Below are 22,602 nucleotides of genomic sequence, written 5' to 3'. Positions count from 1 at the left end.
AGACCCCTTTTCCTGAAGCACCTGAATTCTCATGAGTAATTTATTCACTGAATATGTTCACTGAAGTTGTGGTTTAACCAACAAAAAAATGTGACCATTTTACACTACTAAAACTGAAAAAAAAAACCCAACTAAAATCAAAACCCCAAACCTCAAAACATTATAAAAGGGGTTCTTGACCCTTTGCAAAGGTCAGAAGCCCACTTTCCACATGCTAGGGGCTTTGGTTATGGATTTGGATGCCCTTGGCCCTCCCAGCTCTGGACTTGGCTTTCCCTGCTGAGGGTGCTGCTGGCTCATGGCATGTAGGAGGTGGAGGAGGCAGCCTCCAGTTCAGGCCAGTGCTACTCTGCCAGGTTAGCTATCTGCTGCTAAGGGGAAAATATGACAAAGTTACTTATAATCTTCTGCCTTTGGTGTCAGGACTTCTCTGACAGGCTTCAAATACTAATTTCAGTAGTAATGTAGGTAAAGGGACTGACAGTCTGCTGTGAGCTGTTATCACTGAGATTGTTTCTTTACAGATTCCAACCCTAAAATCTTGAGCCCCTAGTGCAAATACCCTTTCCCTTTGCTATACGTATAGCTGACTTTAATGTATTTTAGATCCTCCTTTTTGTCTTAATTTTTTTTTTTTTTTTTTTTTAGATAATGGTGCTATGGCCATAAAACTAGCAAGTTAAAGCAAACAAACAAACAAAACAACCCACACAATAAATAGGCAAATTGTAATACTGTATTTTACACAGAAGCCATGCAACTAGCACAATTCCTGATTTCCTAGTGTCAGCACTCCTGGGTGGACATGTGCAAGTCACTCCAGCATCTTGGTTTCTCCTCCTTAAGGTAGTAGTAAAGATACCCTTCACCCACCTGCCTTGTAGAACTGCAGTGTTGTAAACCATGATTTGGTCCTGTAAAAGCCTGGCAAGTTTTATTCCAGTGCTTACTACTGCATGTCTGTGCCATGGATTTTCCTCTTGGGATCTCCTGTGGTTCTGGTTCAGGGGATCCTATCCCTGGCTTGCCCCACAGCCTCTTGCTGTCCCTTCTGCCCTGTGTCAGGCTCCCCCCACCAAGTCCTAGGTTTGCAAGCCCAGGGAGCAGGAGACTGGAGAGACAAAGCAGTGGTCTCCCTTCCCATCTAGACCTAAAGCCTCAAAGGCAGTGCAGTATGAGGCAGTGCTACACAGGCTGGGTGGCTCTTTTGTCATGCACTGACATGGATTTTCCTTACGTAGGGTGGTTTGGAGGGCTGAGTTACCTTAAGGCCAAAGGACAGAGGCATGAGAGTAGGAAATCATGGGGAACCTTTGCTGCTGGAGGTTTCAGCTTTCCTGGAGGTGGGTAGCACAGCCTCACTGGCATTCCCACCAGAGCAAAAAATTAGGAGGAAACTTTGAGTGACCCCTAAAGGGGGACTTTTGCAACCTTGTGCATGCAGAAACTGTGCAGTACCTTTACCTTTTTTAAGCACAACAGTAATTATCACTGAAGGCATCTTATGCCTCTGCCTAATTTAATTCTCAGAAATGCAGAATTCTCTCTTTCCATCTCACCTCCAGGTCAGGGCAGGGCAGGGCAGGACAGGAGAAGGACGTTGTGCTCTGGTATGCCCACACACATGCTACAGAGTGAGCAGACTGAGCCAGCGCTGTTCTCTCTAATTCCAATGAATCAATAGAGGGGAGAGAAATATATGACTTTGTTAATAAAAAGAATAAAATAATAAAGATAAAGAACCCACTGCCTGCAGCGAGAACAGCTCCGAGCCCATCTGAAATCTCGACTGAACGTGATCTGTGTTCTCAGTGAATAAATTAGAGTAGACTCCGCTAGAATCACCAGGGCAGTCAGCCGTCCTCGCATTTCTTGCCTGATTCAGGCTCAGACCAATCCTGGTTCTCAGAGACAAAATGAAATTTTGGGTCACTGATGGGGCAAGGTGAGTTTGCTGGTTTATGCTTTGTAATCAATGCGAGAACTTTACATTTTATAAATGCCAGTTACCGTGGAGTAGTCCATTGAAAACGTTCTTATTTAAAATGTTTGTCCTTGCATCCTTCAAAAAAAAAAAAAGAAAGAATCCATGAAAATAAACGCTCTCAGAAGAGACATGTCCTTGGATTATTACATGATTTATGTTTCACAGAAATATCTGACTGGATTTGGGGAATTCAGGCTGAGATGCAAACAGCCAGCAGTTGGCTGTGATCTTTCGCAGTGTTTTACTTTAAAAAGGTGTGGTCTTCTGATATCGCCTGCTTCTAAACTCCACGGGGGGCATTTTTTCCCCCTTGTCAGACAGCTACACCCTTGCGTGATGCAGTTTAGCTCGTAACCCATCTGCTTGTGGGCAGTGATGTAAACGTACCAGCTGCCTCTGAAGAACCACTCTGAATCCTGCAGGAGGCAGGTCTCTTCCCCGAGCATCGCTCTGCTCTGCAGCATAAGTCACTGTCTCGCCAACCACGCTGTGCTGTCCCTAAACCCTCACATCTACCCATCTGAGAGTCAGATCGAGTAATCCTCTTACAGGTCAATGATTTTTGCAGTGTAGCTTCGTTTAAGGGATTTAAGCTCGATTCCTAATGTGCTACCATTGCGTTGAAATGGAAAGGCTTGCTTAGAAGGGGCTTGGCTGGCACAAAAGCTTCACGTTGTGTGTCCCACCAGCACAGAGAGACAGTGGGAAGGAGGAATCCTAGCAGCAGTGCCAGCCCTGCACTGAAAATGAAGGCTCTCCTGTTACTGGTCCTACCTTGGCTAAGTCCTGCAAACTACATAGACAATGTGGGCAACCTGCACTTCTTGTACTCTGAGCTGTGAGTACGCACAGTCGCGCCGGTGTCGTGCTCTCTGTCTGTCTGTCTCACCTGAGAGGTGGGAAGGGGCTCACCACAAGCTGTCTGGGGGGTCTGTCTGTCTGCCTGCCTGTGTGTCTGTGCCTATGTGTACGTGTGAAGAAAATCCTGCAACGTCTTGCCAACAGCTTCACACCGTGCTGTGAACTAGCTGCTTCCCATCCAGAGGGCTAATAATAGCAGTACGTCCTCATTGCTTTCTGCTTTGGAAGCAGCTCTCAGACATACTGAGTGAAGCTGCCTTTTTCCTTACCAACTTGCTTTCCTGTGCTGACGTTTTAAGTGCTTGTTGGGTTTGGTTGTTGGTTTGGGATTTTTTTTTTCTTCCATTTCTGAATCTGTGTTTTTTCCTTTATTTTCCACAAATAGCTTTGTAGGAGAGCTGGGCATAGAGAATGGTATCAGGATAGACACCTCCAGTAGAGCAGTCTCTGTGTGTACATGCATAATGTTCTCTGTGTAAAGCTGCATGCCTGTAGCAAAATGCTGAGAAGCCTTTCACCAGAAATAATTCACTTGAATCTGGAAGGAAATTTCCCATATTTGTGTTTTTGCCTACAGCAGAATGTTATTTTCTCTGTAACGCAAATTTGAACGTAGCAAGACATTCGTATATCTTCGTGTTTAAAAAACCCCACCTGGAACAACCCCATAGCTGATCTTTCCAACCCATAAACCAAACAGTCTAGGTTATCATCTGTAAATGATAATAGTTTAATCTGTGCTCGAATGTTATTGTACTAGTTGATAGGTTTTTATGACTAGAAATAGATGTTTGTTCCAGTGTGTTTTAACTAATTATGTTTTGTTTGTGTTTTAACAAATCGTAAACTCTTGAGATCTTCCTTGAGATAATGGGTGAAATGGCTAATTCTGCTCAAAGATGAAAAATGACTGTATTGTGCCTACATGTGGGAATGTTTTAGTAACAGTTGTGATTAGTACCAATGAGACTAATTTCCAAATGATTTTGTCTCTACTGTCAGACAAAAATAGCAGTGCTTTGCAAAAGTCCCCTTTTGAAATTCTTGTGTGATATGTATGGTAACTATTAATAATTTGGTCACGCTGTGTACAAACAGCTCAGGATTTCTGTATGCCGTAGGTGTTTTTAAACATTTAACAAATCTGGTGTTGAGGGTTGGAGCAATGCTCCCATTTTAATTTACTGGCATTTTGTTTAAGAACATTAATTAAAACCCCCCAAAAAACCCAAACAAACCCCCACACACTGTTAAGCCAAGCAGGCTACAGGAGCAATCAAGCTCAAAACGGAGCAGATGAACATTTATAATGGAAACAATGGCATCTGGGACATCTATTTTCCAGGAAAACAAACTGATGAGATTAATCAGAGCACAGGCACAGCCTACTTGCTTTTCTTGGGGAATTCAGGTTCGCTGATTCTCCCAGGGTAAAGGGCTACGATGTACGGTAGCTGTTCATCTCTTATTTATTTAGCCTTCTAACCCACAGAGATGTTAGTCTTGCTGGGTGTCGGCAGTTGCCCTTAATGGAGTGGGTGTGGGCTGGGGCTTGAACGTGCATCTTCGGTTGTCAGCAATGGGAGGTGCCCATTTCGTGCCCGGGCCCAGCCCCAGATGTTACCTGGCGTGGGGAGCTGATGCTCAGCACCTCCCGCACTGCTCCATCTCTGTCCAGGGCAGCAGGAAGCAGGATTTGCTGGGGCTGACATAATTCAAAAGGGCATTGGGCAGTTTGAGTTCATTTCAGGAATTTCTCCTCCTTCTCTATGTGTATTTGGTGCTGCTGGCTGCCGCTGGCTGCCTCTCAAGGCACTGACATACTAATCTGTGGGATGTGTTCAAGGTCCTTTCTAACAGCAGCAGTTGGAAAGAAAAGAGAAATACAGTTTTCAGTCCTGTTTAATCAGTTTATACAGATGTGATGACCTACAGGTTGCTACTTTGGTTGCTCAAGCACGTGCATGCGGGATGTTTTTAATGCAAAGTTTTCAGTGGGACAACATAGGCACCAGTGTCCAGAACAGCCCGGCACCTGGGGGAACAGTTTTTATGCCCCAAGCCCCAAAGGGGCAGCTTCATAAATTCTGCCCTTCCCCACAGGCAGCTGAAAAGCCACCACCATGTGCAGCGTGTCTTATGGCTTGCTCCACAGCTCAAAACTAGACTAGTAAGCTGAAAATGTTTATTTTTTTCATTATCACACTCTCTTTGGTTGCTGGCCAGTAAAAATATTGGCCTCAGTCAGGGCTCATTATTTTGTTGGCTGGCAGCCACCAGAGATACCAGCCAGGCAGAAGGGGGCCAGTGGGGCTGCAAGCAGCAAGGGAAGAGCTGGAGAACCATGGAGGATGTGGTTACCATTACTGCTGCTGACACAAAGAGAGGAAAAAGGGCACTGGGATTTGCACTGCCCTCCTGCTCATGCAGCCCATCTCTTCCCTTCTACCCCAGTCAAACAAAGGTTAAGCTATTTGTCTTGCATTTTGAAGGGGGTCTTGCTTTTGTTCAAGGGTGGTTTTTTTTGTTCTTGAGTGTGAAACAGGGAGCTTGGGGAATAGGAATTGCTGTATAGCCCAAAGCCCATCTGGAGATGCAGGCTGTGGAATCCAAGAAATAAAGACGAGATTTTAGGAGAGTCAAAGAGAAGAAATGAAGTTGGGGAAAGGCTGTGTCAGAACTTTGCACTTCAGATGGATGTCATGAGGGTAGCAAAGAGGGGTGTGTGGATATGTTGTGTCACTTGATGGGACAGGTGTTGGGTGCTGCTAGCTTTAGTTTTCTATTAGCAGTCTGATAATTACAGATATACTCAGCGAGCAAATACGTATCTCCTGACACCATCACCTGCACTAAAACTACTTCCCTGGCCATTGTCTATTGTCCCTCCCTTGTCCCCAGCAAAGACCTCAGCACAGATGCTCTTCTTGTTCTCAGCCAAATCATGAACTGCAGCCTGTGGTAAGTCTGTGGGTGCTTCCTCCTGAGGGGAAGCCCATGGAAACACCCAGCAGAAGGACAAGAAAAATCTGTGAGGTCTCCCTCAAGGAACCAGTGGAGGAGGCAGGATATAACCACACCAGGCCAACGGCTCTCAGCATCAAGGGGGTTTACATGGGTCCTTGGGGAGACCAAAGTCCAGGGTCCATGCCATCTCCTTTATATCCCTGTAAAGCTGCTTTGACAGGCATTTGCTGTGCTTCTTTCTTGTCTAAAATATCTTCAGAAAGGAAATACTTGCCTAAGCATTCTTCAGGTATGTTATTCCCCTCTGGTTAAAAACAAGGTGATGGATGGTGTGGCCACTGCAGGAGGCTTTCCTGGGGGTGAGGACCTGGTGGCACTGTTTGCACCAAGGTATGTCAGTCTCCATTGCTATCCCTCTTCATTCAAAGCAGGACCTGTGCAGTGGGGTATTTCTCAATAAAAGCATTTTGTGCACTTTGATCTCAATGAGTCACTTAGAAGTATAATCATGAGGGGAAGAAGGTTTTGAGACTAAGCAGTGAATAACTTCACCTTCTCCCTCAGTCACATAGAAAATGGGGGATGGTTTCCAACCTAATCCCCCTCCTGCACATGGCTGTGCTGACTGAGCAATTGCCCAGGGCAGTGCTGGGCATCACTTGTGCTCAGCACAGGTTGAGCAGTGGGGAGCCCATGGCAGCCATGCTTGCTGTCACTACTTCCCTCCAAGGTTAAACAGCTCCTGACCCTAGTCACTGCTGGTAATCCCCCTGCTAGATGCACCCCACTGATTTGAATTCAGCCTTTTATATATATATATATATATATATATATATATATATATATATATATGCCTATTGCTTGCTAGAGTGAAATGCACAACCTACTCCCTTATGCAAAAATTGCTTTTTTCTTACCCTTCTTCAGTTACATGAAGCAGTCAAAGGGATCTCACTAAACCAACCGGATCAAGTTTCCCCATGCAGCTCTTTTATGACAACTACTCTCTTAAATTTCATAACAGCACTTTGGGCTGGAATAGCCAGTAAAATCTAGTTTCTCTGTTCATTCAATTTAAAAAGAAGAGACACAAGTGCCAGCTGTCTTCTAGTGTCCTTGGGCATCTTTCACAATAAGAACAATTTAATTCAAGCTATTAGGTGCACCCTCCTGGGCCCATCCCAGCACTGAGCTTAACTGTGTGGCCAGCTTCTTCAATTTCTGCTCAACTCAGTGCAGAACCTGATGTCTGGCTTCAAGTCTGTCCTTACTGCGCGGAGGCTGGGGACTGCAGGGCATGCATTATTTGGGACAAAACTGACAAGCCTGGAGAGCCTTTTGGCCTCATGTATTAGTCTACTGCAAAAGCCATGTGTTGGCCTTCTTACTCTGTGCAAAGCTGGGTGTATGGAAAGCTGTGTTGGAGTTAAGCTGTGAGGTTAATTAAAGCTGAAAGTGTTGAAAAGTAAGGTTTAAATTGAAAGATTCCTGAATGAAAATATAAAATATAAATGAAATATTTTGAGTACCTGCATTAAATAGCCAGGACAAAGCGTGCTCAGATAAAATGTGAACGGTCTTTTTCAGTGTACTAGAAAATCTCTGAGGGAAAACAGAACTGAGGTTAATTAAAGCAGAAAGGCAAAGATGCATTAAGGGCTGCCTATTAGCTTCACCGCCATGCTACAGCTTCACAAAGGGGCCAGGATGGGAGCATGGCAAACTCTGACATCTTGAACGGAAGCAAGAAATACAGACTTCTTGGTTCCTGACTTTTCTTGTCTCCAGTATCCTCTTTGGGAAAGCTTCTGATCCGGATATTATCCCATATTGAGTCTGAACAGGTGCTGTGCTGCAGGGGAGCAGTAGGCACTGGGCACTTTCAGGTCCTCTCTTTGTTCCTCCCCAAGCTCTCTGCAAGGGAGCAGGTCCTCCAAGGAGCTAGTTTTCCTTCAGACTTCAGAGAAAATCTCCAGCAACTACTGCTGTCGCTTCCCCAGCCTGCGCCCTCACTGCCTTGGGCCAGACCCCACTCCATCAGCCCTCTTGCTTGCTCTTTCACTCCTGTCCTCTGATTCGTACCTTTTCTGGTCCTTAATTTAGTTTATTCCCCTTATCTCTCATGTTTGACCCTGCCTCTGTCATTCTTCTTCTATATTTCTAGCCTTTTAAATTGCAGCGTAAAGCTCGATATTTTAGTATGAGTATGGTCTGAAAGCCCCCAGGCAGAAGCCCATGTAGGTAAACTGTAAATATATTGTATTTGCATTTAAAAATACAGGAGGGTTGTAAGCTTATGCTGTTGAGGTGTCCAAATTGATTTTTCTGAACACATTAGGTATTGTATTGTGGAGTCTGATACAGATTATTCTGCTAGCACAGGAGGTGTAGCATAAAGTAGTTATTTCTATTGACCATGACTGTTCTGGATCCGGTCACTCTTTGACCAAGGACTAATTGCTTTCTGCCACATATGCAGATCCTGCTTCCTTCCTCCTGTGCATGCATTGAAGTCATCTTTACTCCATTCACACCTACCTACCACATACTTGAGATCTGAATTAGACCTTTCACTCTGCTGGAATGTTTTCTTATGGCTGGAGCTTTCTCACACCTTTGGATAAGGCTGACATTGGCCAGTGTCAATACCAACAAATACATTTTTTTGCCAAAAGCAAAACCCAAGCCAGACAAAAAAAGTGAAACCCTGCCAAGCTGGAAAGGCATTACAGCAGTTATGGTTGGCAGAAGTGTTTCTTTTCATGAATGAGTTATGTTTCCATTCTGTCTGATTTTTGTGTAGGCTGCTCAAAAGTAGTGTGCCGAGTTACCGCTTAAGAGGAACACAGAGGGGGCAAACCTTATCCTACTCAGAGGCTGCTTCACAATGGGCGATCCACTTTGGTATGAGGACCAGAGAGGGCAAAGCAGCAGGGTGCTGGTGGGGTAAGGGAAAGGAGTGAGGTGATGGGGAGCTGCAGGAGGTCAGTGGTTACTCACAAGCAACAGACTCTCATTTCTCATCAAACATTAAGCCACGCAGGCCGTATGCTGCAAGTTTGGCTGACCTCCGTATCTCTCTGACAATTAACCTAGTTTAGCACTGGCACTGGCAGCATGACAAGGATATTTTTCCTTGAGCTATTTCTCTGACAAATCTGGCAGAACTGGGCTGTCCTGCAACGTGAGGATAAACACTGCTCTTGCAGAGCTCTTATGGCTGTCATAGCTTAAATCCTGTGCTAAATACTGGTTCTGAGACCAGCTGCAATACAGCTCGTTTCGCTGTAGGGAAGCAGACTAGTAGGTCTGAGGGCTGTCTTGGGTTTTTTTAACATTCTTGACCTTTTAGGGGAATCTGCCTTCAAGGTCCTGGTCTATAGAGTAGCTAGCTGGCTGTGTTTCATGACCTTCCTCATGAGCAGTGCTGTCATTTGGGAGATAGAACTAATTTTCTGCATTTTGGCATGTGAATGGGTGCCCAGGCTGCCCACCCTTGACCATGTAGTGATGACAGTGAAACAGCACACGACACAAAACCAGAGGATTTATAGTAACGTTACTGGCAATGTTGGGATAGTAGCATAGCCTGTGTGATGGTATAGATATGACTGCTTAGGACTTCCTATTTCAAAAGGAGAGTCCAGGCTGGTCCCTCTATGTTAAACTGCTACTGCAGCGGAGGCATCTGTTAGTTAGTCAATGCCATGTCATATGTCATGACTAAAACCCCACTGTCACTGAAGGGTTCCTGCCTTGGAGCTGAAATTTATATTGGGATTAAAAACATGAACTTTTTGCTTTTTTAAACATCTTAAAAACTTGAATTCACCCTAAACTTCAGTAAAGTTGCAGCTGGTCAAAACTGAATTTAGTCAGTGAACCCTTGGGTTCTCTCTAAAACATGTTTTGGCCATCCATATAATTTATTAACTGACAACAGATTCTGAATATAGATTGAAGCAAGTTCAGCAGCAACCCAGTGAAACGGTTGGAGACTGCAACATGTGCTGCACAACTTTCACACAAAAAAAATGAACTGTGAAGCAACCGTAACTTCCGCATATTGTACAATATGTCCTCTCGGTATGATGGAAAAGAGGATGACTGTAAAAGTAGGCAAATCAAGCCATGTTTCTAGGAAGTTTCTGTCTCCTTTCTATTGAATTGCTGCTGGCATCAGCATCAGACTTTATTGACAAAGTCTTGCTCTTCTCAGCAGTGCAGGCAGACAATCAGGTTTGTAACAATCACACATATCTAGCTGTATCTGCTCTGGTGTTCATTCTCTCTTCTTTTTATCAAGACACTGACCTGAGTATAATGGATACCTGTGCGAAGAGGAAATAATCATCTCTGATGACTCTGCCCTTGCAGAGTTGTCTCACTGTGTGATGCTGTTGTCACACATGGCATGAAGTTAGGTTAAGACAAGATGCTTGCAGTTGCTGGAGCCATGCTTATTTTTTATTTGCTCTTCTACTATTTCACTGCATAAAAATATTGCCTAATAATAATGCTTATTATTATTACCTAAATAATAAATATTATTTTATAAATATTATAAAATTATTAATAAATATGTTTAAATTAATAATAGTATACATACATAATGTAAAATAAGCTACTAAAATGTCTTTAATGGTATACATTTCAGCTCCAAAATGAATTCATTAGTGAATTACTTGGGAATTTATTTTCCCTTCTCAACTCTCGTGAAATCACATTGGCAGGGAGCAAGCGGTTTAGGTCAGCAAGTCATTTCATGTGAGCTTACACTTCTGTCTATGTGGTACACTGCCATCCCATCGTTCACTAGACAGTGTGTAATATATTCTTCATGTTGAATTTCAGTAATTTAGTAACCTCTTAAATAGAGGATGAGAGGAATCTGACATGCTCTAAGGGCTGTATTTTCCTCTCTCCTCTGTAAAACTTAGTGAACTAATAAGACCAATGGCCTCTATGGTTTGTGTTTTATTAAGAACAGGCAGTACTGTTTTTGAAAGCATAATTCAGGTATTTCCTTCTCTTCTCCCATATGTGATAAGCATTACTGTTAATGTTATTTTTAACATTCTGTTAACACTGGTGATGTCCCACTGTTTTTAACCTTCCTTCCCATGTAAAATGAGTAGTGGAATCGTTTCATAGGAGAGAGCATCAAGCAGAGGCTCCTTTGCTTGTGGATTTTATAGCTTAACAGTATGAGAGGCCAGAAAACATCCCTTGTGAAGCAGGCTTTTATGGAGAGGAGATAGGCATGATTAACCAAATCTGTCCTCTGAGCCACAGGAGACCACTGGAAGCAGAGATTATGCTGTGCTGCTGCTGCTATAGGAGGATGTGTAGGTTGGTATGGATGAGCAAGGCTGTTTCACTTGACGTGTATGAGCATCTTCTGCCAAAAGGCTACATTACAGTCAGAAATAAGCACTCTATACGAGGAGCACATGTTGCAACACAGCTCTTGCCAAGCAAGTTTTGCAGTGGGAGAGGGAATCCTGGGAGGTAGTTGTGACTTGCCCTTGTCAGCTCCCACAGGAACCTCACCACTGGTTCTGGTTTAAACATTTGGCACATATCCCTTTTGAGCTTTACTACCTGGTTTGTAATTACAGCAGGAAGGAGTCACTGCTGCAGAAAGGGTGGATACAATTCTTTCCCAAACACAGTGTGTATATGCTGGTGTTTCTTGTTTGCTGCCGGCACTGCTGCTTTTACAGTTGTCATTGGGATCTGTTGTGGAAATGAGCATAATTGAAAGCGTAATTGCTGCTACTTTGCCCCAACCCAGACTGTAATGGAAATATCAATGATAGTAATATTAGTAGATCAGTCTAAAAATGCTGAGGAGATCCCGCCATAGGCAGCCAGTGGTGATTGCTGCCGCTGATGCCATCCTCATGTTTGTCTGCTGCAACCTGGGCCCTGGCATAGGACTGGCAGAATCCTGCATGACCCACACAGCCTCCAGTGTTGGGGATGTGCTGTGTTCTCCATGCCTGCTTCTCACTGTGGGGTCATGGGTGAAAGGTATTGTCACACAGATGTACTTTATAGAATCATAGAATAGTTGGGGTTGGAAAGGACCTTAAGATCATCTAGTTCCAACCCCCCTGCCATGGGCAGGGACACCTCACACTAGACCACGTCACCCAAGGCTCTGTCCAACCTGGCCTTGAACACCAAAAGGGATGGAGCATTCACAGCTTCCTTGGGCAACCCATTCCAGTGCCTCACCACCCTCACAAGTAAAGAACTTCCTCCTTATATCTAACATGAACATCCCGTTTAAGTTTGAACCCATTGCCCCTTGTTCTGTCACTACAGTCCTTAATGAATAGTCCCTCCCTAGCATCCTTCTAGGCCCCCTTCAGATATTGGAAGGCTGCTATGAGGTCTCCAAGCAGCCTTCTCTTCTCTAGGCTGAACAGGCCCAATTTTTCTAAGCCTGTCTTCATATGGGAGGTGCTCCAGTCCCCTGATCATCCTCGTGGCCCTTCTCTGGACTTGTTCCAACAGTTCCATGTCCTTTTGATGTTGAGGACACCAGAACTGCACACAATACTCCAAGTGAGGTTTCCTTGGCACTATGTCTGTAAATTTTCCCAGTGCCCATTTTTAAACTGCATTTAAATTTTGTATGTTTTGATCATTTTCAGTGGATTGAGTGTATGCCATTTCTAGCAAATGTGCTGCTTCCAGTTTCTTCCCTCATAGGAGATTAAATTCCAGTGCATTCTTGTTTTATACGTCCAAAGCATGAGTGTAATGAAGTTGGACAGTAATGGTTGCTGCATTTCACTTGTTTTCTGCTCTTTCTCCTGTGGTCTAAGCCTCTGTAGGTTTCAAGGGTCTTACAGTTACGGTCTTTGAGTTCAGAATAAATCAGAAGAGAACAGACCAAACCAGGACACATCGTTTAATAAGATATACTGTGTATGTATAAACTTGCACTTAATATGTTGGGCTGACAAAGCAAATAAATGCCGAGTCCTGCAGATCTGCCTTGGTTTTTTCTTGTATAACAGTAACATGACCCAAGTCAACAAAACAAATTTCTAAAGGGAGGCCTGGACCAAGCAACTCTCTTCTAAAGCTGATGGACCGTAATACATACCAGATATTTCCAAAACGCATATGCTCCTGTTCTACCTACCTCACAACACAATATGTCTTCCCTTTCTCCTTCCCCTTCTTCTTCAGCAGATATTAGTTACCTCCCTCATATTTCTACTAAGTCAGTATTGCAGAGGGTTAACGATCTCCTAGAGGGAAAATGCATTTCACAGATTTGTGGTGGTCTCCTTGCTTTTTGTTAAGATCTGCTAATTGTTGTTCATCTCTTCCTGTGCTTCTTGTCTCCTCTGTTTTTCAAATCCCCAGCAAATAGAGGTTGACAACCAACACAAAAAAATCCATAGTGGTTTTGTGCCCTGTGGTGATTTACAACACCAAAAGAACTCCCAGCTGACAGCAGGAAGTTTTTTTGTCTGTCATGAGAGAGCTTGATTTGATTGCGCATTGGATAAAAATAACAATTTGCTCCTAAATAGGTGCTTATCTTTTTGCAGTGTTACAGAAACTCTCTTGACTCTACCTGCAAAGTGCAAATCAGCTGCTTGCACCCTATAGATGTTTTGAGAGAAGATGCGGGTTTGAAACTCTTTAAATAGAAATCTTTCTGTTGGCTACCTTGACATGACTTGTAATGCTTATTCAAACTCTGTTATCACCAGTGTCAGGCTGTGTTTTGGTTTCTTTAGTCAATTTTCCGCATGGCTGATCCTGACCACCTTAAATCTTTGTCTTTCCCTTACTTCCTCTATATTCCTGTTTTCTTTACACCTTTGTTCTTGCCTCTTCCCCACTCAGGACAGCAGTACCAGGGTTACTGGGGAAGCGTGGTCTTCAACACTGCACAGCATGGTGGCAACATGTTTGCTCTGTCTGGTGAAGGAGAATTGAGATGGTTTAAAAATACAAGGTGCTCTCTGACACAAACTCCATTATAGCCACTGTAGTGGTTGTAAGTTGCTTGCACAGAGTCAAGATCAAACAAGGGCAGGGTAAAGGTCCAGGATTTAACTGTGGTAGGTTAATGGAGATTGCCTATGAATAAGCTGCTAAGTTCAATCAGTCCATGGAGAGACATTTCTGCCAGGGCTGCACAAGCCCTGTCCTTGTAGTGGTGGTGAGACCCTGTCTGCTCCCTCCTCTTGTCTGAAGTACCTGACTGGTCTGTGAAATAGTCTGTGAAAGGGCTTGTCTTGTGTCTTGTCTTGTTCAAGGGGAGTTAGGAGGAAAGGGGAAGAGGGTTGACTTGATCTCTCAAGCACCCTTGCGGTTAAGTCCAATGGTGCTGAGCACGCCAAGCCATATGTCTTCAATAGCCTTGCACTATTGCAGCACTGCAAAACTCTGAGTTGGTTATGCTTCATATTTTAAACTTATGGATTGAGTAAACTGTGAATTTAAGCTGCAGAGCTTACTTCAGCAAACCATGTGGAGTTGAAGGCTGAAAACAAAGAAAGCTTTATGGATTGACCAGGTTTGGTGTGACATTCTTTATATTAACTTCACTTCAGCGGTCTTGGTGAGCTCTAAACATTTATCTGTTAGACTAAACACAGGTTAAGCCAGGCCGTGAAACAGCTCAGATGTCAGAACTGACGTTTAATCAGAGTTTTATCAGTGATTCTCTGCTTAGTTAAATTACCAGCTGGACTGAAGTCCTTAAGAGTTGCAAACTGTCCTGCAAAGCACACTACAAACAGAGAAAATAGAATAAGCCAATAAAATAGGGATCATAATCATTCAGTTCCTCTTACTTAGTTGATTTGTTTGGTTCAATGGCCTTGCCTCTAGTTGTTAATCTATCTGCTATCCTGGTACTCGGAGGAATCTATGCAAGATGGAAAAACTAATGAAAATGGTAATGTCAATGTGCTTGATTATTTCCTCAGTGAGATTAGTTCTATACAGGTATTATTGCATTGACTTCAACAAATCACTGTCTTGAATTTTATTGGGATGAATTAGGAAGAAAATTATGTTTTGCGTACATGGGCAACCTTCTATTTTTTGCACCTATAGCCGAGAGAATAGTGGAGATCCAAAAAAAATGGTTTTGGGGAAAGGAGCATCTGACCGCACTAATTCACACCATGCGGTTTTTAGCAGAAACAGCAATTTTCAGAAACAGAACTCCCCTTGAGGACGTGGGGGTGAATGAGTTGAAACAATACAAATAAAATGTCACGGACTCCAGCTTCTGCAATCTCTGTGGCAGCCTCCAAAAAACACACCCCAGTGTGGGAGCTTTGTAAAACCTCAGGCTCCTATTTTCCTGTCCCTTCTGACAATGCATGAGAACAGATCTTACAAAACTGTGACTTTTCTCCTGGTTTTTTGTTGTAATTTATCTCCCTGCATTGGCGGACAGAAGCTCCATGACTTCAGTGCTGACCAGAAAGTCCCTTCAGAGCAGGGTGTTTCCAGGACAGTAGCAGGATTGGTGATAAAACAGCGACCCATCACTGAATGGTCAGATCTGCAGTTAAAGGGCAAGGATGCAGAAAGGTTCATCTCCAGTGGCGAAGACAGTCCTTGTAAGGGTCATCCACATCACCACAAAAGGCTTCAAGGGGTTTAGGGGTCAACAGATTCATTGCCTGTCTCATAAGCTACTGAGAATACCTGTAGGCTAGGGATGAATCCCAGTCCCCTCTCATCACACCTCTGGTTGACCACAGTCATGGGGATGAAGTAGAAATCATTTTGATGTTTCCATTTCACCTAAGTGTCCCAGGTACAAGGAAGCAGAGGGCTCAGGTTTGGGTTTTTTCTGTTGACTGTAGGGAAAATCTGGACTTACTGGTTGGGTCTTCTTCATTCAGAAAGATTCTGCATGATTTTTTATTCCCCATGTCCTAGCAGCTCTCAAAAGTGGATAGGTCTGGCACTATTTGACACTCCTCCTTCTCTCTGTCCACATTCCCTCACCTAGGGAGGCCCTGGGCAACAAGCAGGACAGAAAGGAGTACGTGTCCACCTGAAAGCTGCTGTGGCTTGCCGTATAGGTGTACATCAGCAGAATTTCAAAACAACCTTGAGATCCTGGTTCGCCTCTGAAGGTGCAGGACTTCTTGCAGAGCCTAGAAACAGCGTTTTGCTATTTTCTGTGGGAGCTGATGGGATGACTGGTCCTGCATGACCCTGGCCTGTGGCAGTCAGCTTACAAAGGGGTCAGATGAAGGAAGAGAGATGGAGCCATGGGTCTGGCCTGAAATCCTCCTGTTGGCATTGCCTAGAAGTGGCTCTCCAGGCAGGAGGGGCTAATATAGGGTTATCTGTTTTCTTTGCTGCATCGTTTGTGCTGAGACACATCTGTGCTCTCCTTCACCGGAGAGAAACAGGGGAACTGGATCCTACATGATTTTATAATTTACATTCCTGTTTTTCAAGCAGTGTTTCTGTGTGCAAACTTAGTCAGACCAGGGCTCCCTGAGCAATGCCTTCAAGAAAAGATTATGACTGTGTGAAGTACTCTTCTGGAATCGCCTATTGTGCCGTCCACCGATGACAGCTCCCTCAACGCTTTTTTTCCCTCTCTGACATTTCCAAAAAGAACATCTGTTCTGCCTGTGGTCCCCTGTGCCAGGGAAGCAGTTGCTGCTTTATCCTCCCCTCCCTTCTGCTGCTTTGTAAAGAGTGTTTTTTTCCAGGTCTTCTGAAATAGTCACGTTGAAGAGAAATGCTGCTTGCCCTTGCAAGCTGATGGTGACCTGTCAGGCTTAGGGCTGAACACAGAGATTCAGATGAACCATGATTCTGCATCTTTAGCAACACTTGGATACAGTGCCCAAGCTGTTTTAGAAGTCCAAACGTCTTTTGTGCTTTTAGAAGGTAGATGAGCGTCGTATTTTCATTCCCTTCTCTCCTTTTTTTGCTAGGGATGCTGAGGTATCCGACAGGGAGTAAAAGTACTAATCCTACAGTTAGGGCTCTATGGGATTGCTTTTATTCTTATTGCTTTTTGTGCTAAGTAGTTTAAAGAACACGCAAATGAGCTAAATCTGTGTCGTGGGAGAATTTGAACAAAAATATAGTAAGCCCTGAGGACTTTAATTTACACATGAAATAAAGCAACCTGTACCTTGATTTCAAGATTTGGCATGTTGAGGAGCAGGCTGTCGCTCTCACAGAGCTCCAGAGCTTGACCTATGGTACAGTATCACCTCTTCAGTGATCCTGAACACAGCTGATGAGATGAATTGTGTTTTATGGGTTTAGGTTGTTTTATAAAGGGTGCTGCCAAAAAGTCTGCCTACTAAACTGGAAGAGCTTTTTTTACCCCTAAATTTTATTAGGGCAACAGTGTTAAAATGATACTTCTAACATGTTAACTAACAGAAAACAAATTATCAAATGAATGAAAATAAACATCTTCTTTTCCCCTGGTAGCAAAAGGATCTCATTATTCACTTCCCTGTGTTACTGATATCTATTGGCATGAGTATCTGTGCTTTGTTATGCCTGCTTCTTTGTGGGCTAAAGGAACATGCAACTACCTTTGTAGACTTAGAATGAAGCTGTAATTTTACTGATACCTTGATTATACATGGCCACTACCTAGTGTTGAAGAAAGAATCTTGGGATGCAGAGCCTGGAATTAGAGTGCAATGGGATTGGGAAACTGGCACTTAAAATTGTCACTGAGAGCTCCCATAGTTTCCATTTGGTACCCAGAAAAAAAGGGCAGGGAAGAAAGGGCAGAAATTATCCCAGAAAGATGGTTCGAGTACATGAGAAAGTTAATCCGTAATAAAGTGATAATACTGTTCTTACTCTAGGGTGGCTTCTCTGGTGAATGCTTTTACTCTGAAACAGGGATGCCTCCAGGGAAGTTAACCTCGAATGTGTGTTTCTACACATACAATATACATACTGTATCATTCCAGAACCACTACAGTAATCATGTACTTTGCTGTTACAGACAACCCCACAGGAAGCAACACCATCTCTGGAGGCAGATGTGGTTACTCTTTACACAACAGCTTGTGCTCAATTTTGGAAGGTCTCCGTCATGACAATATCTAAATACTCAGCAAACCCTCCTACATGATGCTGTATCATCTTCAATTAGCTTTTAAAGAAATAAGAAAATAATTTATCATGAGGCTGTTCTGTTTACAGTCACTAAACTGTTAAGTATTTCTTTCCCTTTCTTCCTCCTCCTCCTTTTCCCTCTGCATTGCACCCTTATAAACACAGTGCTGAGTGTTGCCCTTCAGGAAGCGAACCTGTTTCAAGGCTTTTAAGGAAGTTCTTCAGAAGGTACAACCAGCTGAAATAGGTAAACCACCAGTCACTGGTCCAAGGCATTGCAAAAAATGTTAAACCAGAGACCCACATCTCAAAGTATAAATATTTAAATGCACCACCAGTTTTGTTTAGTCTCTCTACTCATTTATTTTTTAATCCTCAGTGTCCATGTCAGACGGGGGTGGATATTTTGGAACCAAAGAAAATTTTCTCATCGCAGCTGTAAGATTATTCTGTGTTACAAAGCTGGTCAGTTTGGCTCAATGAGCCATCTGCATTGATAGGCTGTTGGGTTAATATTATATGAAACATGTAGGATTTGTTTTATGTACGTCTGAATGTGGGCTGTCAATGTGTGCAATACTCCAGCATGCTGCTGTCCACTGAACAGTAGTATAGATGTTGGTGATGGCTTGGGTCACCTTGAGTCAAGACATGCCTTTTCTGTGAAAATCAGCAGGTGATAAGGCATGATCACACCGCTGGAGGTTAGGTTGCCAGATTCCTTCTGAAGTTGACCAGGGTCATCTCAGTTTGAAGAAGATAGATGTAATTATTCCTCTTCCAAAGCTGATAATGAACTGACATCATTTCCTATGCCACCTTGGTTTTCCTTCAGGGGGACCATCATCACTGCTAACGAGACCCAAGTCTACTTAAATTGCAATGTTAACACAATTGCAGCCTGGGCTAGAACAAGCCTCAGGCACGTAGGCTGGCTGAGTCACTCAGATGCCACAACCTGTCATAAGGAATTCGTGGTTTGGATTCATTTCAAGGCAGCCTCTCACACAGCAGCCCTGACCCATTCTCTGTTGGAGCAGCAAGGTCAAGCAGGATGTGCCCTCTTCTAGGATGGTGGGGGCAAGGCCACTGTCTTGGATTACCCAGGGGAATATAATTGCAGCTCATGCCCACGGTTCAGTTCTCCAGACCTGCTGCCCAGGTTTGCCCACGGGGTCCTACGTGCACAGCTGCATGCATGATGTTTGCATTTTAATTTCAAAAGCAAAGATAGTTATTAGAGCTTGAATATTGGAATTCCCAATGCTGCAGTGGCATAAAAAGGGAATGAAAGAGCAGCTTCCTAAAGAACATATTGGGATTTTTTTTCTATTCCTCCATTTTAGTGAGGTATGTAAGTTAATGACAGTAGGAGACAGTATGAGATGACTGCCTCTATCATGAATTTTTTTTAATAAATTGAAAAATTAAAGAAAAAATGAAATATTTTTTTCTTATTTATACTATGTAAAAGTAGCATGAAATCTGAGAGAGCAGAAGTGACTAAGAAAACCTAAAGAAACCTATAGTATCTGCCAGCTAACGTGTACGAAGAAGCTAAAGTAAGATATAGCGCAAAAGATGGTTTCACCTACTTTTGTCTCATTGGGAGAACCTCCCCAGGGATATTGTGGAGTTCTCATCGCTTAAGGTTTTCAAAATGCAAGTGCAGAGGGTCACTGTCAACCTAGGCTTTTCTATGATTCTATGATACTTGCCTTTGTCAGGGAAATCCATTTTGTGTTGTTAGTAATACAGTACCCACTTCTGAAGGCATCTTTTCTAATGAAGTGGTTTCACAGCTGGATTCCTGCTTCCACACTACTTTATGCATTGTATCCCTTGATTCAACAGTTATAATCTGGTGGTCTAAGAAAACAAAACAGTTTTGCAGAAAGGTTTCATCCTATATCTGAAGCCTCTAAGTTCACTTCTTCAGCTTCAGCCTGCAGAAGGCCCTGTGTGCCTAGATGGTGTTGCATGTTTTTCTCAAGATACTGGCTGGAGTAACAGAGGACAGTGCTTTTTCTTATGGATCTCTTCCAACTTCAACTGAAAAGCCACAGCAAGCAGGACTCATTCTCCCTTCCCAGGCATCAGTTTTTCTTTCAGCAGTAACATCCAGCTCTTTCTTTCTTAATCCACTTCCCTGAATAAGCTTCAGCAGGAGGAACAGAGATCAGTGTTATCCCAACCTGACCTGAGCATTATTGGTTAGTGCACTGTGAAAACTGAGGTGTGAGGCTGTGAGCTCTGTCAGCCTCTGCTGCAAGTGAGAGCTGACAGTGGTCCGCACATGACAGGGAAACCACACTGCTGCGTTTTTGGATGCTTTCAGTGATACTGAGAGTAGCACTGCCTGTAGTGGGGAGAAGAGTGAGTAAATTGGGCTTAGTGAATTTCAGACTTCCATGAAGGAATTCAGGTTAAAAGTATTTCTGATAATTCTGTTAAGAAATTATGATTCAAACAAACCCTGGGTTTCACAATTTTTACAGCATAAGTGAGCATTTCCTACCATGTGAGCTTTCAGAATATTGTAAACAACATTCCAGTCATACTTATGCTGTGGCTGAACATGGAGTTTCTGCTGCCTTTAAATGCTTTTACAATGTGTGTTTATTTTAATGGGATGCTGAAGTATCTCACTAAAGTATCTCATATTTAGCTGTGTGTAATCCATAAAACCATAAGCAGTGAAGATTTTTGCATGTCCGATGGGTTTGTGGAGTGCTGTTCTGAAAATTAGCTTGTAACATCCCTCGGATCCATCCATATTCTTCCAGCCTGACATGCAAAAGAACTACTGTGGAGCCAGGAGGAGTAGAAGCCAGAACTTTTTCTACTAAAATGTACTGTTGGCTATGTTTATCTTCCAAAAAAATACAGTGTAATGAGATACTTAGTCAACAGTGTGACTTACATACTTCTTATGCCAATGTCAATACTCATTTAGGTTGAAACCGTGGAAATTGAATCTGAGATACACCAGGAAATGTTGTACTCTTTCTTTCCCACCCCTACAAGAAACCCATGTTGTTTAAGGGTTTTAAGACACAGTGATCCATGAGTCACATGCAGTTCACTTACTATAGGACTTATACAGGGTCCTCATTGAATATCAATCATTGAATTTGCTAAGACAGGAGAACTACTTTTTAAAAGGGGAATAATTTCTGACATCTTAAGATACTGCTTAGACATGGTGATGGAGATGTTTGCCCAGCTCTCAGAGGGGCATCTCACAGGTATCTCTGCAGTTTTTCAACTGAGAAGTCATGCTGAGATCTTTTTCTGACCGTCCCCATGAGAAAGCAAGTACATGTTCAGAGCTTGAAGTGTACCAAGATGTGTTAGCAATGTAATTTAGATACCCATGCTGACCTAAAAGGGGTCTTAGGTGACTTCTGGGTCATTGAGGCCAGAGGTATCGCTAGAGCTAGAGCTGTGGGTGGCTGTCCAAAGCATGTTCTTTCAACAAGAGAGTATAAAGACAGTATTTGTTATTTACTGGCTGGAGCCCCATTGTTTCCTGTGATTTCAAATTCCAGTGGAGAAAGTATTAGTAAACTCAGGCCTTGGGTTGAAAACATCTTGAAATGGAACGTGGTGTTCCATTTTTACTATTTTGCATCTTAGAGACCGATATGCATGTGTCACTGCTTTGTGCCACATCAGACAAACCGATGCCTCAAACCTACTCTCAGTAGTGCTGACTTGTTGAGTCTGTGACATAGGAGATATTGTCATTTGTTTTATTTTATAAAGAATTGTGTGCTAAGTACGTGTCTATACAAAATTTCTGTCTGGCAGGCTCTTTTGTCTGTGGCTGCAAGAATCAGGTTACACTGATAATGCCACTCTTGTTGAAAAAACAAACCCCTTTGTCCCATTACAAGCATATTTTGCTCACTGCATCATGAAGTTTTTACAGTATAGGTGGGGGTAATAGGAGGGGAAGACAAAGCTACTAAGTTCCAGGAGACTAGTTATACCTGTTGAATATAATCCAGGGATCAAAGCACCGAACAGTAAATATGAAAAACACATGAATCAACAGACTGAATGTTTATTCTCAACATTAATTATATATCTATCTACATAAGTTGAAAAATACACTGTAACGATTGTGTGGTATTAAGAGGTATAGCATTGCAATGGCTTAAGAATTTCTCTGTCCTTGCACATGTTATTTTTGTCTCAGGTAACTTTTAGCAGTATTAACATTTTTCGAGACTTTGTATATATATGCTGTGATGTTCCTTAGGCTTATTTTTCAGTTAAGGTTCTAAATTAGGAATATTTCCAGTGTTTCTGCTGCAGTCTTACTACATAGGATCTCAATTTCTGCTGTTAAAGGGTTATATTATCTTATTAGTATAAGGCAAAATTAATAGTCAAGATTGCCTGCAGAATACCAGTGCTGTTCTTTGAGTGGTCTTGAACTCAAAACCAGATATGAAGCTGACAGCTGCTGGTGGCAGGTCTTATGTCACTTTCCAAATACCCAACGACACATGCTACCTGTAATTGCTCCTTCATGCTGGCTGGCTGTAGATAAAAGAATGTAGTAAGTACCCGAGTTTTCCATGAAGAAACCTCTTGAAGGTTTTTCTAATTTGTGTTTTCTCACTTTTTTTGAAACAACGTTCCAGTTCACTCTTCAAGAATAG

At 42.9% G+C, this 22,602-nt stretch overlaps 1 protein-coding gene across 4 annotated transcripts in view; it reads left to right on the top strand.

The window, feature by feature from the left end:
- LNX1 (ligand of numb-protein X 1) overlaps positions 1-22,602 on the top strand; it is an 80,823-nt gene that overhangs the window by 15,715 nt on the left and 42,506 nt on the right. Inside the window, exon 1 of one of the 4 annotated variants that reach the window (XM_057413846.1) lies at positions 2,338-2,825. The exons of 2 other annotated variants lie outside the window; for them this stretch is intronic. In XM_057413846.1, the coding sequence (XP_057269829.1) occupies positions 2,734-2,825 (92 nt within the window). In that variant the 5' untranslated portion in view covers positions 2,338-2,733. Of the gene's footprint in view, positions 1-2,337; positions 2,826-22,602 lie in introns of those variants that run through there. One more of the 4 variants, XM_057413855.1, reaches the window with a different exon arrangement.

Source organism: Pezoporus wallicus, unplaced genomic scaffold (assembly GCF_028554395.1).
Source record: "Pezoporus wallicus isolate ANWC-B61680 ecotype Strahan unplaced genomic scaffold, APGP_CSIRO_Pwel_v1 contig_5709, whole genome shotgun sequence".
Classification (NCBI taxonomy): domain Eukaryota; kingdom Metazoa; phylum Chordata; class Aves; order Psittaciformes; family Psittacidae; genus Pezoporus; species Pezoporus wallicus.
Note: the sequence above shows the minus strand (reverse complement) of the source record. Positions and strands in the feature narration are given on the sequence as shown.